Source organism: Schistocerca nitens, chromosome 10 (assembly GCF_023898315.1).
Source record: "Schistocerca nitens isolate TAMUIC-IGC-003100 chromosome 10, iqSchNite1.1, whole genome shotgun sequence".
NCBI classification, from domain to species: domain Eukaryota; kingdom Metazoa; phylum Arthropoda; class Insecta; order Orthoptera; family Acrididae; genus Schistocerca; species Schistocerca nitens.
In genome coordinates, this window is record NC_064623.1 from 35,499,088 (window position 1) to 35,518,266 (window position 19,179).

Sequence of the window (19,179 nt, forward strand, 5' to 3'; positions counted from 1 at the left end):
CTTAAGTGCCTTTTGGAAACACAATTAGTTCATGGGCGTTCCCTTAGGAACCACCCCCCATCCCCCGAAATAAACCTTTTCCTATCCCATTCCTTCGTACCAAAACCGAGCCGCGGATTCCAAGTAAATGGCTGAAATTCTTACGATGTATTCCTAAGATCCCGATCTCCAAAAATTTTACTGATTTCTTTATCCGTTCACGAGATACTGAGGTTCATAGTTACCTCTCATGTACGTGTCAAATATGCACTTAAAATCCGGTTAGAGGTGAAAATGTAGTTTATAAAGTGACGAACCACAGAGAAATAAGCTGTAAAGCATCCATAGAACCGAAAAAAGACGTAAAATAACGTGGACTAACATTTGATTCCACCGTGATGACAAGCTATTACAGAACCAATAATCTAAGAAAGAAAACGATTAGGACTCTTAAAATTGATAAAAAAAAAATCATGGAGCAACAGCCCCACATCTACTTTATGTCTACCGCAGTTTTATAATTCCAACCCTGGAACATGCTGCACCAATATGGATGATATGAAACGTTCAAACCGGCCACTGTGGCCGAGCGGTTCTAGGCGCTTCAGTCTGGAACCGCGCTGCTGCTGCTGTCGCAGGTTCGAATGCTGCCTCGGGCATGGATGTGTGTGATGTCCTTACGTTAGTTAGGTTTAAGTAGTTCTAAGTTCTAGGGGACTGATGACCTCAGATGTTAAGTCCCATAGTGCTTGGAGCCCTTTTTTTTCAAACGTTCACACACCAAAAATATTTAACATAATGATACAAACAGCGATAAATACCAGTCCAAGAGCCAATAGAAGATATCTATACCATGTACCATATGTACAGCTACTAGAGGAGAGACTGATATAAGTGACAGCAAAATACGGAGAATCTAGATTAACAACAGAATCAAAAACAACGCACTCGTTAAAACAACCACTGATGCAGCTTAATTTTCCAAAACATAAATATTCGTTCCCACCAAGTGCTACTGCACAACTATGACAGAACCCAGCAAGTACAAGTTATGCCGCAGGAATTACAGGATCAAAATTTGCAAGAAGATTAATATAGATTAGTTTAACATACAAATAACCCTACTGAAGTTTATAGGGAGGTTTTTCCACAGTATGGATCCAAATTCCACCTCACAGCCAAAATAACGGGAACTAAAATTAATATAAGGTAAAAAGCTCAAACCCTAACAAAAATAAAGAACGCAACCACAGTATAAGAAAGGAATTACCCTTGGCTCAAACGAACTCATCGCCTGTTCGAAAATGGGTCCGCCATTCCCTTCAAGAATATACACTACTGAGCATTAAAATTGCTACACCACGAAGATGACGTGCTACAGACGCGAAATTTAACCGACAGGAAGAAGATGTTGTGATATGCAAATGATTAACTTTTCAGAGCATTCACGCAAGTTTGGCGCCGGTGGCGACACTTACAACGTACTGACATGAGGAAAGTTTCCAACCGATTTCTCATACACAAACAGCAGTTGATCGGCGTTGCCTGGTGAAACGTTGTTGTGATGCCTCGTGTAAGGAGGAGAAATGCATACCATCACGGTTCCGACTTTGACAAAGGTTGGATTGTAGCCTACCGCGATTGCGGTTTATCGTTTCGCGACATTGCTGCTCGCGTTGGTCGAGATCCAATGACTGTTAGCAGAATATGGGTTCAGGAGGTTAATACAGATGGCCTTGCTGGATTCCAACGACCTCGTATAACTAGCAGTCGAGATGACAGGCATCTTATCCGCATGGCTGTAACGGATCGTGCAGCCACGTCTCGAGCCCTGAGTCAACAGACGGGGACGTTTGCAAGACAACAACCATCTGCACGAACAGTTCGACGACGTTTGCAGCAGCATGGACTATCAGCTCGGAGTCCACGGCTGCGGTTACCCTTGACGCTGCATCACAGACAAGAGCGCTGCGATGGTGTACTCAAAGACGAACCTAGGTGCACGAACGGCAAAACGTCATTTTTTCGGATGAATTCAGGTTCTGTTTACAGCATAATGATGGTCGCATCCGTGTTTAGCGACATCGCGGTGAATGCACGTTGGAAGCGTGAAATGGGCTCGTGGCCATCGGCACTGTTCGTTAGCACAGTGGCAGAGGTTTGCATGGGCTGATGAACCCCGATACCTCCTTCATCGCCATACTGGCATATCACCCGGCGTGATGGTATGGGGTGCCATTGGTTACACGTCTCGGTTACCTCTTGTTCGCATTGACGGCACTTTGAACAGTGGACGTTCCATTTCAGATGTGTTACGACCCGTGGCTCTACCCTTCATTCGATCCCTGCGAAACCCTCAATTTCAGTAGGATAATGCACGACCACATATTCCAGATCCTGTAAGGGCCTTTCTGAATACAGAAAATGTTCGACTGCTACCCTGGCCAGCACATACTCCAGATCTCTCACCAATTGGAAACGTTTGGTCAATGGTGGCCGAGCAACTGGCTCGGTACAATACGCCAGTCACTACCCTTGACGAACTGTGGTATCGTGTTGAAGCTGCATGGGCAGCTGTACCTGTCTGTACACGCCATCCAAGCTCTGTTTGACTCAATGCCCAGGCGTATCAAGGCCGTTATTACGGCCAGAGGTGGTTGTTCTGGGTACTGACTTCTCAGGATATATGCACCCAAATTGCGTGAAAATGTAATCACATGTCAGTTCTTGTATAATATACGAGAGGCGTTCAGAAAGTAAGCTCCGATCGGTCGCGAAATGGAAACGACTATGAAAATCCGATAAAGCTTTGCACAGATGTGTTGGGTAGTGTCTCTAGTATAACCCCAGTTAGCATCACGTCGCTCTTCTCATTTCTGAGCTCGCAGTGAGTGCGTAAAGATGTCTAGAAAATAGTGTCTGCCGCCAAGTACGAGGGCCTGGTGAGAAATTTCGCCTGAAGCTATGCAGCTAACATTACATAACTGTCGTGCTGTTTCTTCTTCAAGACAATTCTCAGCCGCATTCTGCAGGGGCAATGAAGATGCTCCTGCATCGTTTTCAAATGGAAATGTGAGATTACCCACAATACAGTCCGCAATTGTCTCCCCCTGAGTTTCATCTCTGGTCACATGAACCGCTGTCGTTGAAGACAACATTTTGACACAGACAACGAGGTGTAGGCCAGCGTGGAGAATTGGCGGAAAGCACTGGCGGCTGCCTTCTATGATGAGGCTATTGAAAAGTTGGTACATCGCTATGACAAAAGTCTAAGTCAGAACGGCGACTACGTAGAGAAGTAGCTGAAAGGTGTAGCTAATTGTTACAAGTAAAACGTTTCTGATGTTCACTGTGGTTTCAATTTGGCAATCAATCGGAGCTTACTTTCTGAACAGGCCTCGTATTTGTCCAATGAATACCCGTTTATCATCTGCATTTTTTCTTGGTATAGCAATTTTAATGGCCAGTAGTGTATCAGTGCAACCTGACGAGGAATGACTGGTAGTTAGACACACGCTTGGTGCATGTACTATCAGTGAGCCTGCTGTCTGTGTGTTGAATGGGGAAGGTGCCCGACCTATTTCAGTTCGACCGAGGCCACATGGTGATGTGCAGGAGTCTCTGTAGGAGCATTTCGTAAATTGCTCGACTTGTATGCTTTTCGAGCACTTCTGTGGGGAGTGTCTTCAATACGTGTCGAAACCGAGGTGAAACCACGTCCAGACGTCGTCGGGTTGGGCTGCCACCCGTCATTACAGATGTCGGCTGTCGTAGGCTGTTCGTACTTCTAAAACAGAACAGTCGGCGAACTGTGACGGAACTAACATCAGACTTTCATGCTGGGCAGAGTACAGTGCAGCGACCACTTCCATCGATGGCCGTCCGCAGACGGCGACCCATGGATGTGCCAATGTTAACAACACAACGTAGACAATTGTTGTTGTTGTGGTCTTCAGTCCTGAGACTGGTTTGAAGCAGCTCTCCATGCTACTCTATCCTGTGCAAGCTTCTTCATCTCCCAGTACCTACTGCAATTTACATCCTTCTGAATCTGCTTAGTGTATTCATCTCTTGGTCTCCCTCTACGATTTTTACCCTCCACGCTGCCCTCCAATACTAAATTGGTGATCCCTTGATGCCTCAGAACATGTCCTACCAACCGATCCCGTCTTCTGGTCAAGTTGTGCCAACGTAGACAACTACGACCGAAATGGGCTCGTGACCATCGGCACTGTTCGTTAGCACAGTGGCAGAGCTTTGCATGGGCTGATGAACCCCGATACCTCCTTCAAATGGTTCAAGGAGCACTATGCGACTTCTGAGGTCATCAGTCACCTAGAACTTAGAACTAATTAAACCTAACTAACCTAAGGACATCACACACATCCGTGCCTGAGGCAGAATTCGAACCTGCGACCGTAGCGGTCGCCCGGTTTCAGACTGTAGCGCACGGCCACTCCGGCCGGCATACCTCCTTCATCATGTCGACAGGAGGGCGCGAATCCTTCGTCTACCAGAGGAACACCTTCCTGACACCTGTACTGCTGGGCAGAGACAAGTTGGTGGCCATTCCATTATGCTCTCGGAAACATCGACATGGGCACCCAATGGTGCTCGTGTAAGGCACCATGGTGGCCAAGAAGTATCGTAGACTGGTTCAATACTGTACCGTCTGCCATCGGGTTCCCCTATATGGCAGGCAGCACCGCGTAACAGCCACGCTATGAGGGAAACAAACCAATAGCCAAACAGGCGAAGACATCAGGAAACACGCCGAAATTCGAGTCGATTAATAGGAACCTTTCCTTGCAGAGGTCGCCGCGACATATCCAGCCACGGATTTCTAAACCGGGTTTCTATTGGCTCCAGCTCAGTATATAGGCCCGGCCGGTCGAAGGCAGACCAGTCTTCGTCAGCTGCTAATGGCAACCGCTATAGCGGAGTCTCGGAGAAGATATCACCGAAGACGCTGTACTGCACCGCCGATCGAAGTACCAGCCGACCGAGAGGAACCACATCTCCGGCTATATCGACGGACGCCTACATCTATTTTACAGCTAGCTATTGTATTTCGGAAGAAGTTACGTTCAATAAACTGTTGGAGAATACAACAAATACCACGTACACCCCTTCATGACGCCAGTGACATTTTTCAATAAGATAATGCGCCATGCCACAAGACGAGGAGTGTGATGGAGTGGTTTGAGGAATACAGTGGCGAGTTATAATTGATGTTCTGTCCCACAGCTCGCCAGATCTCAACCCAATAGAACACATCTGGGATATGACTGAAAGTGGCGTCAGATTTCATCGCCCCCCCCCCTCCCCATTTTCCCGAAAATTACGGGAATTAGGTGACTTGTGTGTGCAGATGTGTGTCAACTCCCTCCAGAGACCTACCAAGGCATCATTGCATCCATGCCACGACGCGTTGCGGCTTTTATCCGTGACAATGTGGACTCACTGGCTATTAAGTATACGGTCATAATGTTCTGCCTGATTAGTGTACATGCGTACAGTTACACATAGTTTTTTATAATATGTATGGATACCATTGTATGTATTGTATTGTATGTTAACCGGGGACCTAGAAACGTCGGAGAGACTCCGTCACCGCCGCAACCGCAGTGGTCCACAGCCCCACGACGACTACCGCAGACCACTTCCCCCCTCCGCCACCCCACACCGAACCCAGAGTTATTGTGCGATTCGGCCCCCGGTGGATCCCCCAGGGAACGTCTCACACCAGACGAGTGTAACCCCTATGTTTCCGTGGTAGAGTAATGGTGGTGTAAGCGTACGCGGATAACTTGTTTGCGCAGCAATCGCGGAATAGGGGGAACCAGCCCGCATTCTCCGAGGCAGATGGAAAACCGCCTAAAAACTATCCACAGACTGGCCGGTTCACCAAACCTCGACACAAATCCTCCGGGCGGATTCGTGCCGGGAACAGGCGCTCCTTCCCTCCCGGAAAGTCGTGCGTTATACCGCACGGCCAACCGGGCGGGCCATGGATACCATACTAGATGAAGTTTTCGCACATTGCGAATTTCTAGCTCGTCGTGCGAAGGCGCCGCGACTCGGCTGATACCTCGAAAATTTTCGCCACTGAAATTCACCGAGAAAACCTGCATTCCCATAGAACTTACTTACAAATAAAGACTCACCTGTTTTGCTGATGAATTCTCCTCGGGTTTTCAGCCGAGTGGTGGTGTTGTCTTGTGGCAACGTTTCAATGAGTTTCGTACCGTTCATCTTCTGGGGAAGTGTGTCAACTCCCTCCCATCTTCGCCAGAAGATGATGGGTACGAAACTCATTGAAACGTTGCGACAAGACGACGCCACCACTCGGCTGATAACCCGAGAATAATTCATCACTGGAATACGCCGAGAAGGACTGCAATCGCATGTATCTCACCTGTTTTGTTCAAGTGCCGCTCGAGGAAATTCCATTTTTGGCGCCCGGCGCATATTCTGCCTAGGCGTATGGCTTTTGTGATGTGCCGAAGGGTGCGCAGTAATTTGGAGAGGACAGGACCCCTCTGATTGTACGAGGTCAGCGTTTCCACGTTCCACTCCGTGATGTTAGACCTTTAAAAATAAAACGCAGTCAGCTGGTGTAACAAATGAAATCCTGAAATTTGATTGTAAGAGGGGATGTGATACGTGGGGAGGCGCCGGTGCCAGTTGCTTTCTCCGTTCGATTCACCCGGATCGATTGTTTCCCTCTGGCGTTGCTTATCTTTGCCTTTTTGGCCGGTGGTGGTGCTGGTGGGGTGGCGGGCAGACTGGGTTTTGCCTTCGGAACAGCCGGTACGTGTCGCTGCTCAGAGAGTGAAACTATTGTTTGCGTGGAGTTAGCTGGATTTGACCGGTGTATGTGGCTCGGAATGCGGAAGCGGGCCTGTTATTGCAAGTTCTTGAGGCGTGACTGGCTCATGGTCTTCTACACAGGACGCTGAGCAATATGTTATTCATTTTGGCTATTGGAGTTGAACTATGTACCACGCAGCTGTCTATTGAAGAAGTAGACATTCAAGCTTTCTAGTTTTGCAATCGGACTTACCCGTGTTTTCACTAGCTTCTTTCTTATGAGTGTCAATATTGTATTGGAATTGCGACGTACTGGTGTAATAATATTATGCTTTGTCTCATCGTTGCCCTTTTAAAACTAGCCTGTTTGTGCTGGGGCAGTTTTACGTATTTTGAAATTTGAAGCCTACAGATAATGCTCTTAACCATTTTTAATTTGCCTTTGTCTTGATGTGATCTCTCTTTGCAGAATTTTATCTTAATATATTCTGGGGGCTGTTAACATTGTTTCTTTTCACTGTGGCTGTGTGTTTGTGCTATTCTGTTTCAGCACTGCAGCGGCCACCTAGTCCATGTTTAAATCGATGTCCAGAGCACGACGCCTTGGCCGACCAATACCAGAGGGAACGAGAGGTTCTTTTGGCCGCGGGGAAAATGGCAACCGATACGGGGGCCACTGAGTTCTTCGGGTGGCAGTGAGTGGGGATCTTGCATTCAGTTAAGTTTCCTCTGCATTGGGACGCCAAGGCGCCTGTTCCATTTGCTATACTCCTTATATACACTACTGGCCATTAAAATTGCTACACCACGAAGATGACGTGCTACAGACGCGAAATTTAACCGACAGGAGAAGATGCTGTGATATGCAAATGATTAGCTTTTCAGAGTATTCACACAAGGTTGGTGCCGGTGGCGACACCTATAACGTGCTGCCATGAGAAAAGTTTCCAACCGACTTCTCATACACAAACAGCAGTTGACCGGCGTTGCCTGGTGAAACGTTGTTGTGATGTCTCGTGTAAGGAGGAGAAATGCGTACCATCACGTTTCCGACTTTGATAAAGGTCTTATTGTAGCCTATTACGATTGCGATTTATCATATCACGACATTGCTGCTCGCGTTGGTCGAGATCGAATGACTGTTAGCAAAATATGGAATCGGTGGGTTCAGGAGGGTAATACGGAACGCCGTGCTGGATCCCAACGGCCTCGTATCACTAGCAGCCGAGATTACGGGCATCTTATCCGCATTGCTGTAACGGATCGTGCAGCCACGTCTCGATGCCTGAGTCAACAGATGGGGACGTTGGCAAGAAAACAACCACCTACACGAAAGTTCGACGACCTTTGCAGCAGCATGGACTATCAGCTCGGAGACCATTGCTGCGGCTACCCTGGACGCTGCATCACAGACAGGAGCGCCTGCGATGGTGTACTCAACGACGAACCTGGGTGCACGAATGGCAAAATGTCTGTTTACGGAATCATGATGGTCGCATCCGTGTTTGGCGACATCGCGGTGAACGCACATTGGAAGCGTGTATTCGTCATCGCCATACTGGCGTATCACCCGGCGTGTTGGTATAGGGTGCCATTGGTTACACGTCTCGCTCACCTCTTGTTCGCATTGACGGCACTTTGAACAGTGGACGTTACATTTCAGATGTGTTACGACCCGTGGCTCTACCCTTCATTCGATCCTGTAAATCCCTACATTTCAGCAGGATAATGCACGACCGCATGTTGCATGTCCTGTAAGGGCCTTTCTGGATGCAGAAAATGTTCGACTGCTGCCCTGGCCAGCACATTCTCCAGATCTCTCACCAATTGAAAACGGTTGGTCAATGGAGGCCTAGAAACTGGCTCGTCGGAAAACGCCAGTCACTACTCTTGATGAACTGTGGTACCGTGTTGAAACTGCATGGGCAGCTGTACCTGTACACGCCATCCAAACTCTGTTTGACTCAATGTCCAGACGTATCAAGGCCGTTATTACGGCCAGAGGTGGTTGTTCTGGGTACTGATTTCTCAGGATCTATGCAACCAAATTGCGAGAAAATGTAATCACATTTCACTTCTAGTATAATATATTGGTCCTATGTATGCCCGTTTATCATCTGCATTTCTTCTTGGTGTAGCAATTTTAAGGGCCAGTAGTGCATTTACCTTCAAAACCATAAAGGAAGGAGACTAGTGTTCTGAATTATACCTTATGTGCAGCGGGAGTTGAACCTATGTACATGTTAAAGATAAATACTTGATGGGAAGCGGAAATCGGAAATTATGTGAATTGTCCTATTGCGATTGCCCAAGTGACCTATTTAAAAGAAACTTACTTCACCTTTATTATTCAAGTGCCCTTTGTCAAATGAAACTGATTTTACCTTTTATTATTGAAGTTGTTACAGTTAGTATAGAAGTTATGAGAAGTTCTTGTTTGCAAGTAATTCAATCAGAAAGGATTTGCGTAATATATTTTTTTTTACTTGTGTATCCTGTTCAAAAGAAACTTATTTCACCTTTATTTTTCAAGTGTCCTCGTTAAATGAAACTGATTTTACCTTTTATTATTGAAGAGCTTAGAGTTAGTAGAGAAGTTATAAGAAATTCTTGTTTGCACCTAAGTCAATTAGAAAGGTATTGTGTAATGTATTTTCTGACTTGTGAATATGATACACTTGTACAAAATTTTTGAGTAAATACTGTGCCCTTTGGGTTACACTGTTGATCAGTAATATCTTGCAAACCTTCTGCACTTATTGTTTCACTTGTCACCGGTTTGCACGTAAACACGACGTTGCAGCATGCTTAGAAGTGATGCCTCCGGATTGTTAGTGTGAAACTCTCAACGCTTTGAAAATAAAACATTCTTCATCTTTGCGCTTCACGTCCACATATTTGCAGCCCTCTGACGCTAGAGGGCTCACAACTGTAGTGTGTAAGACGGCGGTGTGTGACGTAACTTTATCAGTGCGTGAGAAACAGAGTGCTGTAATCGTGTTTCGAATCCTAAGAGATCGTCCAGACACAGGGCAACCTCTCCTAACAGACCACACATGAACGCTGAAGCGATCCAGCGCCTCGAGTTCGCTTTCGTCGATCATCCTCCATACAGTCCGGACTTTGCGCCATCCTACGAGGCGTGTTTTTTAAGTAAGTACCGTTTTGAAATTTAAAAAAAAGACGTGCTACGATATCTCAATAATTTTATTTCTACATGAAACCCTGTACCTTAATCTACTTTTCTACACAATTTCCGTCAATATTGAGTTTTTGAATACCCTCCTCATAGAAGTCTGCCGCCTGACTTGTTAACCACTGCATCACCACTGTTTTGACTTCGTCATCGTCTTGAAGACGCTGACCGCCCAGGTGTTTCTTCAAGTGCAGGAACAGATGGTAGTCACTGGGCGCAAGATCGGGGCTGTACGGAGGATGATCTACAGTTTCCCATCGAAAAGATGTGACCTTTGGTCGGATTCGCCACGAGCGGACGGGCATTGTCTTGCAGCAAAACGATGCCCTTGCTCAACTTCCATGGACTGTTGCTTTGATTCTGGTGTGACGTAGGCCACCCACGTTCCATCGCCCGTAACAATTTGGCTTAAGAAATCATCACACACAGTTGGGTGGCTTGCGGAGTATAAATGTAGATGTAGATGTAGACTGCCGGATGGAAGGGTTGTGGTCACCAGAGTGCACGACGTCGTAAACCGGGTCGAGCAAGCTTTAAGATGAGTGCATTTCATTCCAAGTAGAGAAACCTCCACCATTGTGACATCTCGCGATTCTCCAGTGACTTGGGTTCATGATGCTGCTCGTAGCGTCGGCGAGACGAGGAGCAGCGAGTGGAGTGCTTGGGGAAGGCGGATCTGATTAGCTTTCCTCGACTTCTTATTACTATTTACTGCGTTCAACCTCTTACAATTTGTTCAACCAACGGTAATTTTTCTTGCGTGGTGGCCTCTAAAGCCCTAGTTACCTGCCCAGCGGGTTAGTGTATGTAACGGCAGTGAACATTTCCTCGCCTTGCTGCTGCTGTCCGGTAAGGCGTGTAGCTATGACAGCTTTCTTGAGTGTAGGGCGGTTGGTGATTCTTCTACGCTGGTGGTAGTGATTCCTTTCTCGTTCTGGGCGCTCTAAACACACTATTCTCGTCGTAGTGCACACCGCCGGTTCCGGCTTTGGCGTATTGTTCCATCGTTGCATTTGGTTTATCGGACGTCAGATAGCTTCAGCAGATTATCATTAGTCATTCGTTAGACTGCCACTAGTCTGAGTTACCATCTCGTAAAGTGCATGCAACTCTTTTCTGGCTATCTTATCGCTCGCGAAAGTGTTTGTTGCCGGACCTCCTCAGAGGTTGATTCCTGGAGCACCGTCTGGATCAGTTGCTTGTTTTTTTAATTAACTTTTGCTATTTGCTGTTTTACAGCAGGTTTCAATTTTTTTGTATTATTGCCGTTCCTAGCGTGTAAGGCATTCAGCCGTGATTGTGGTTATTTGCTTTAAAATTCTAATTTGGTATTTGTATTTACGCAGTAAGCCTTTAAAAACTTATTTACTGCCATTCTTGGCGTCTGATGCCGTCTGCTGTTTTTGTGGCGACTTGCCTTTAATATTTCAATACCTGTAATTTGCAAGTTGCAGCGAGTTTTAAACAATTCTTAATTTGTTGCCATTCCTTGCGAGTAAGGCCTTCTGTGCAGATCATAGGGGCTTGCTTTTAAATCATTATCTGTTTTATCTGTATTTAATGGTGATTTGATAAATTGTAACTCACTGAAAACACTATTATTTACACTGTTGTTTATTCTTTCATTAATTATGTGTGGTATTTTTTAATTTATTGTTGACCCGGGAATTACTGATTTAAAACAGATTGTGTGCAACTGTAAAGGGCAACCAATAATGACTGATTATGCCCCGTCCACAATCGTAAAAGAATCCTGCCTTCCCTTGACTACCAGGTCACAATTATTGCTTCTCAAGCACTTTCCCGTGGGAGATATGGCGTCCCATTTTGCAAGATGAGAAAAGCGGACTACGTTGCCGGTTTGACAAGCACTCAAGTACACTATCTCACCTCGACTGACATACAGTATCACCTGATCTAATGCCATCGACGATCTCTGGGAGTAATTGGAAAAGCGGCTGAAACATACCACTCAACGCCCCTGCAGTTCGGTGCCTCTAAGGGTTCAAAACATCAGGGAACGGCCTCAGCTGGCTGTAGCGTATCTGAAACCTGTTGGATGCTCTTCCTTGCGCGAATTGATATCATCACGGCTAGAGTCAGTTCTGATTATGTAGGCTTTCCAGGGGTAATAAGTCTTGAAAGTCTCTTCGGGTTTGCTGCCGGATCCTAAAACCAACTTGACTCGATATTTCGGCCCTCTAACTGGTCGCCATCTTCAGGAGATTGCTGCTTCTGCTGATGAGTCCCGCTGAGAACTGACGCCATGCTGCAAATCGACGTCCTATATAGGCCACCGTTCAGTACACGGCGCATGCGCCGCCCATCACGGTTGTTACCCTCCAATACAGGGAGGTGGCGCCTCCCTTAGTGGAACACTGCTGGCAGCGATATATCGCACTCAGGGCTGCACCGAAGAAGGTTCAATTTCGATGCGAGACTATACAGGATTCCACGTCTTGCTAACAGGGAACCCATAGTGACTGTTGATTAAATTATCCGCCAACCTTATTTTTAATCGCCTCTTTATAGACACTGTTCCAAAAACTGGAAATGTTGACAACTACGACAGTTTCATCAAATTTCATACTGTGTCCCTCATTTAAGCACACACATTATAGTGTGTTCCTTCCAGCTTCTAAGATTAGGGCACTACTCGGCTCTGTGTGTAAGTAGGCTGTTTAGGTGTCAGTAGGCTGTTTAGGTTTTTATATTGGTAACGCCACGTAGCGCTCTGTATGAAAATCACTGGCTGTGCTGTGTGCAGTCTATGGCTGGTATTTTGAGAGCAGACGATCTGGACGTGTGTCCATCAGAGACAGTAAATTTTTAAGACTGGATGTCATGAACTGATATATATATTATGACACTATTAAGGTGAATACAAGGTAAATACATGTAGGTGAATATGGATTGGGGCTAAGAAATGAAAGAGGTAGCCGCCTGGTAGAATATTGCACAGAGCACAACATCATCATAGCTAACACTTGATTTAAGAATCTCGAAAGAAGGTTTTATACATGGAAGAACCCTGGAGATACTAAAAGGTATCAGATAGATTATATAATGGTAAGACAGAGATTTAGGAACCAGGTTTTAAATTGTAAGACATTTCCAGGGGCAGATGTGGACTCTGACCACAATCTATTGGTTATGACTAAAACTGAAGAAACTGCAAAAAGGTGGGAATTTAAGGAGATGGGACCTGGATAAACTGAAAGAACCAGAGGTTGTACAGAGTTTCAGGGAGAGCATTAGGGAACAATTGACAGGAATGGGGGAAAGATATACAGTAGAAGAAGAGTGGGTAGCTTTGAGAGATGCAGTAGTAAAGGCAGCAGAGGATCAAGTAGGTAAAAAGACGAGGGCTAGCAGAAATCCTTGGGTAACAGAAGAAATATTGAATTTAATTGATGAAAGGAGAAAATATAAAAATGCAGTAAATGAAGCAGGCAAAAAGGAATACAGTCTCAAAAATGAGATCGACAGGAAGTGCAAAATGGCTAAGCAGGGATGGCTAGAGGACAAATGTAAGGATGTAGAGGCTTATCTCACTAGGGGTAAGATAGATACTGCCTACAGGAAAATTAAAGAGACCTTTGGAGATAAGAGAACCACTTGTACGAACATCAAGAGCTCAGATGAAAACCCAGTTCTAAACAAAGAAGGGAAGCAGAAAGGTGGAAGGAGTATATAGAGGGTCTATACAAGGGCGATGTACTTGAGGACAATATTATGGAAATGGGAAAGGATGTAGATGAAGATGAAATGGGAGATGCGATACTGCGTGAAGGGTTTGAGAGAGTACTGAAAGACCTGAGTCGAAATAAGGCCCCCGGAGTAGACAATATTCCATTGGAACTACTGGCGGCCTTGGGAGAGCCCGTCCTGACAAAACTCTACCATCTGGTGAGCAATATGTATGAAACAGGCGAAATACCCTCAGACTTCAAGAAGAATATAATAATTCCAATCCCAAAGAAAGCAGGTGTTGACAGATGTAAAAATTACCGAACAATCAGTTTAATAAGCCACAACTGCAAAATACTAACACGAATTCTTTACAGACGAATGGAAAAACTAGTAGAAGCCGACCTCAGGGAAGATCAGTTTGGATTCCGTAGAAGCACTGGAACACGTGAGGCAATACTGACCTCACGACTTATCTTAGAAGAAAGATTAAGGAAAGGCAAACCTACGTTTCTAGCATTTGTAGACTTAGAGAAAGCTTTTGACAATGTTGACTGGAATACTCTCTTTCGAATTCTAATGGTGGCAGGGGTAAAATAAAGGGAGCGAAAGGCTATTTACAATTTGTACAGAAACCAGATGGCAGTTATAAGAGTCGAGGGACATGAAAGGGAAGCAGTGGTTGAGAAGGGAGTAAGACAGGGTTGTAGCCTCTCCCCGATGTTATTCAATCTGTATATTGAGCAAGCAGTAAAGGAAACAAAAGAAAAATTCGGAGTAGGTATTAAAATCCATGGAGAGAAATAAAAAACTTGAGGTTCGCCGATGACATTGTAATTCTGTCAGAGACGGCAAAGGACTTGGAAGAGCAGTTGAACGGAATGGACAGTGCCTTGAAAGGAGGATATAAGATGAACATCAACAAAAGCAAAACGAGGATAATGGAATCTAGTCGAATTAAGTCGGGTGATGCTGAGGGAATTAGATTAGGAAATGAGACACTTAAAGTAGTTAAGGAGTTTTGCTATTTGGGGAGCAAAATAACTGATGATGGCCGAAGTAGAGAGGATATAAAATGTAGACTGGCAATGGCAAGGAAAGCGTTTCTGAAGAAGAGAGATTTGTTAACATCGAGTACAGATTTAAGTGTCAGGAAGTGAAACATGGACGATAAATAGTTTGGACAGGAAGAGAATAGAAGCTTTCGAAATGTGGTGCTACAGAAGAATGCTGAAGATTAGATGGGTAGATCACGTTACTAATGAGGAGGTATTGAATACAATAGGGGAGAAGAGGAGTTTGTGGCACAACTTGACAAGAAGAAGGGACCGGTTGGTAGGGCATCTTCCGAGGCATCAAGAGATCACAAATTTAGCATTGGAGTGCAGTTTGGAGGGTAACGTGATCTACCCATCTAATCTTCAGCATTCTTCTGTAGCACCACATTTCGAAAGCTTCTATTCTCTTCTTGTCCAAACTATTTATCGTCCATGTTTCACTACCTGACACTTAAATCTATACTCGATGTTAACAAATTTCTCTTCTTCAGAAACGCTTTCATTGCCATTGCCAGTCTACATTATCATCTCTACTTCGACCATCATCGGTTATTTTGCTCCCCAAATAGCAAAACTCCTTTACTACTTTAAGTGTCTCATTTCCTAATCTAATTCCCTCAGCATCACCCGACTTAATTCGATTACATTCCATTATCCTCGTTTTGGTTTTGTTAACGTTCATCTTATACCCTCCCTTCAAGGCACTGTCCATTCCGTTCAACTGCTCTTCCAAGTCCTTTGCTGTCTCTGATAGAATTGCAATGTCGTCGGCGAACCTCAAAGTTTTTATTTCTTCTCCGTGGTTTTTATTGCCTACTCCGAACTTTTCTTTTGTTTCCTTTACTGCTTGCTCAATATACAGATTGAATAACATCGGGGAGAGGCTAATACCCTGTCTCACTCCGTTCCCAAGCACTGTTTGCCTTTCGTGCCCCTCGACTCTTACAATTGCCATCTGGTTTCTGTACAAATTGTAAATAGCCTTTCGCTCCCTGTATTTTACCCCTGCCACCTTCAGAATTTGAAAGAGAGTATTCCAGTCAACATTGTCAAAAGCTTTCCCAAAGTCTACAAATGCTGGAAACGTAGGTTTGCCTTTCCTTAATCTTTCTTCTAAGATAAGTCGTAAGGTCAGTATTGCCTCACGTGATCCGACATTTCTACGGATTCCAATTCGATCTTCCCCGAGGTCGACTTCTACGAGTTTTTCCATTCGTCTATAAAGAATTCGCGTTAGCATTTTGCAGCTGTGACTTATTAAACTGATAGTTCGCTAATTTTGACATCTGTTAACACCTGCTTTCTTTGGGATTGGAAATATTATATTCTTATTGAAGTCTTAGGGAATGTTGCCTGTCTCATACATCTTGCTCACCAGATGGTAGAGTTTTGACATGACTGGCTCTCCCAAGGCCGTCAGTAGTTCTAATGGAATGTTGTCTCGAGGTATAGGAAAAGTGAATGGCAGTGTAAGAACAAATGTAAGAACAGTATAAGAGTAGTAGACGTAAGATTGGTGGTTGGGGCTTTCAGTGGCGTACGTACCCCGACGCAGAGCAGGAGTCGATGCAGTCGGCAGCGACGAAGCACGCGAGGTCCATGGTGAGCTGGTAGCTGTCGGTGGTGTCAGTGAGGCCGGCGAGAGCAGCCAGGCCGTCGTCGCACCCCTTGTACCCGAGGCTCCAGGGTCCCAGCGTCCAGCTTGTTATTAGGCGAAGCATCGCACGCACCGCGATGGACCGATACTGCAGGGTCTTGACGGCCATCAACACGTCTGTGTGTCCTGCGAAACGTTGTAACGTATTACTATCTTTACGACGTTTCTCGTCGAGCCATATGCGTTACTTGCATTTCTAGCTGCTTTTCTCACACAAATAATGATAAAAATTCAGAAATTCAGGGTCTCCACCAGCCCAAGCCCTTCCTAACCATTTACAAAATAAAACGGAGCTGGAAAATATTAGTGTAATTACTTAAATAATTTAATTACAAGTACGCAAATTTCTTCAAGCAGCCAGATAAATAGCACTCCGTGTCGTGCATGAAGCAACTTCCAGAATGACATTTTCACTCTGCAGCGGAGTGTGCGCTGATACGAAACTTCCTGGCAACTTAAAACTGTGTGCCCGACCGAGACTCGAACTCACAATTTTAACCTGCCAGGAAATTTTATATCGGCGCACACTCCGCTGCAGAGTGAAAATCTCATTCTGGAAACATCCCCCAGGCTGTGGCTAAGCCATGTCTCCGCAGTATCCTTTCTTTCAGGAGTGCTGGTTCTGCAAGATTCGCAGGAGAGCTGCTGTAAAGTTTGGAAGGTAGGAGACGAGGTACTGGCAGAAGTAAAGCTGTGAGGACCGGGTGTGAGTCGTGCTCGGGTAGCTCAGATGGATAGTCCGCCGCCGGCAGTGCTGCGAGGCGGTCACGCGCCAGAGCGCTGCGGGCGAGGCGCGCACGGTGTGTTTGTGTTCACTTCGGCCGCTGTAAGTGCCGTTTTCCCTTCTAGACCACCATGGCGCACAACTATCGGAAGAAGACATTACGTTTCAACTTTTGTTCCGACTTCGCCCGACCCAAGGCCCCGGAGGTAGAACGATTTATTCGCGATGAAGTTAAAATACCACCAACGGATCTAATTGGTATCCACTTGTCCATAGTTACCAGTACCGTCTGCGTCAAAATGATCAACGATGCGGCGTGCGACAAAGTGCTTCGAGAGGCAAAACGGGGACTGCGCTTCTGTCATTCCGACGGCAACGTCGGACCCGTTACCGTCGATCACGCAGGTCTCGGCACACGGACGATAAGGATCTTCGAACTGCCGTTCGAACTACCTGCAGACGTCGTCATCGAGGCGCTCCGTCGCTATGGCAACGTTCTGGAACATGTTGCCGAATGATGGGTATCAAACCTATCCAGTTTTAAACGGTGTTCGACAGGTCCGCATCGAGTTGCAGAAACACGTGCCTTCCTATCTACGTATCGGAGGCTGCCGTGCCATTATAATGTACGACGGCCAACCGTGATTTTCACCTCCGACAAGTACACCCGTCGAGTACACCCCTCTGCACTTGAAATACACGACTGGATTACCGAGGTAATTGGCCTTCATTCTGAATCTGTTCATACCATGCAGCTAGACTCTGATGAATACTGCATTTTTGTAAAGTTTAACGATTCCGTGAGTGTAGACCGCTTTCTGGCAAAATTTGGTTATGAAACGGAATTTATACACCGTGATGGTACTAAAAGTACTGTCAAACTCCGGAATTCCGAGTCTATAATTAGGAATGTTAGGGTTTTGAATATTCCCATAGAAGTAGACAACTCGAAAATTAAAGATGCCCTTTCAAAGTATGGGGTTGTCAGGCAAATAGTCAACGAAAGGTGGGCTTCGCATTTCAAACTGCAGTGCTTTAACGGCATTCGCTCCGTGGAGATGGAAGTGAAGGCAAACATTCCCTCCCACATCTTTGTTGACGGGCACAAGGCGCATGTTATGTACTCAGGGCAAACCCCTACATGTCATGTATGTAACGAGTCTGGTCACCTCCGTCAGGACTGCCCTCGCCGTGTTTTTGTGCTAACAAATAACCTTACGCAACGCCGGAAAGTAACACTCAACGATTTGTTGCCAGCCAGTAATACAACAGAGCCGGCGGCTGTCGTGGAACCTGTTACTACCTCTGAAAATGTTGCACTTAATGTTAATGACTTTCCGTCTTTAAAACCTGCATTAACTGCTGAAATTCCTTTCCGTGACAGCGAGATTCCCACTAAAAAGCGTCCCATAGAACCACTGAAAAAAATGTTGATGAGGACTCTTCCTGTGAAACACCCGTTGCCAGGAGACCGAAGCCCAGTCCTGAAGATCTGTTGCAAGTGGAAAAAGGAGATGGAATGCGGGTCGATGTGACTCCCACTTCCGCACAAGGACTTATACCGCCACGAACAGATAGTGACGCAGCTGGTAGTGACCTTTCACGGAAATGTGACCCTGAGCCTGAGGTCACAGCTGCAATAACCGCATCAAGTGCACAGCCCATACAGTGCGAACAGTACGAGGAAGTACCAAGTAAACAATCTGCTGACTCCGAAGCGCAACGCCGCACCGAAGGAAGAAATAAACAAGCATCACCGCCTCGCCAGCAAGACAACACAACAGACACCACACAGTAACCAAATATTGACGACTCGCAAGCCACGGCCGTTGCGCCAGACGGCCACCGCCGGCGGCTGCGACCGACACCGGGTCTTGCTGTCACGCGTCATCAAGCGAAAGCCACACCAGAGAAGAAAGACATCAAGAAAAAGAACATTAAATATGAAGTCATCAGGGCCAACACTGAAGAGGAGAAAGAGAAGGGCCACAGTGACTTATAACAATGCATTGGCAGGATTTCAGGATACTTTTCTTCTCATTAACTTTGTTTAAAAGCAGTG

At 45.8% G+C, this 19,179-nt stretch overlaps 1 protein-coding gene across 2 annotated transcripts in view; it reads right to left on the reverse strand.

The window, feature by feature from the left end:
• LOC126210627 (uncharacterized) overlaps positions 1–19,179 on the reverse strand; it is a 178,345-nt gene that overhangs the window by 148,484 nt on the left and 10,682 nt on the right. For both annotated transcript variants that reach the window (XM_049939928.1, XM_049939927.1), the window contains exons 2-3: positions 16,282–16,519; positions 6,398–6,570 (exon numbers count right to left, since the gene is read on the reverse strand). In XM_049939928.1, the coding sequence (XP_049795885.1) occupies positions 6,398–6,570; positions 16,282–16,519 (411 nt within the window). The remainder of the gene's footprint in view (positions 1–6,397; positions 6,571–16,281; positions 16,520–19,179) is intronic.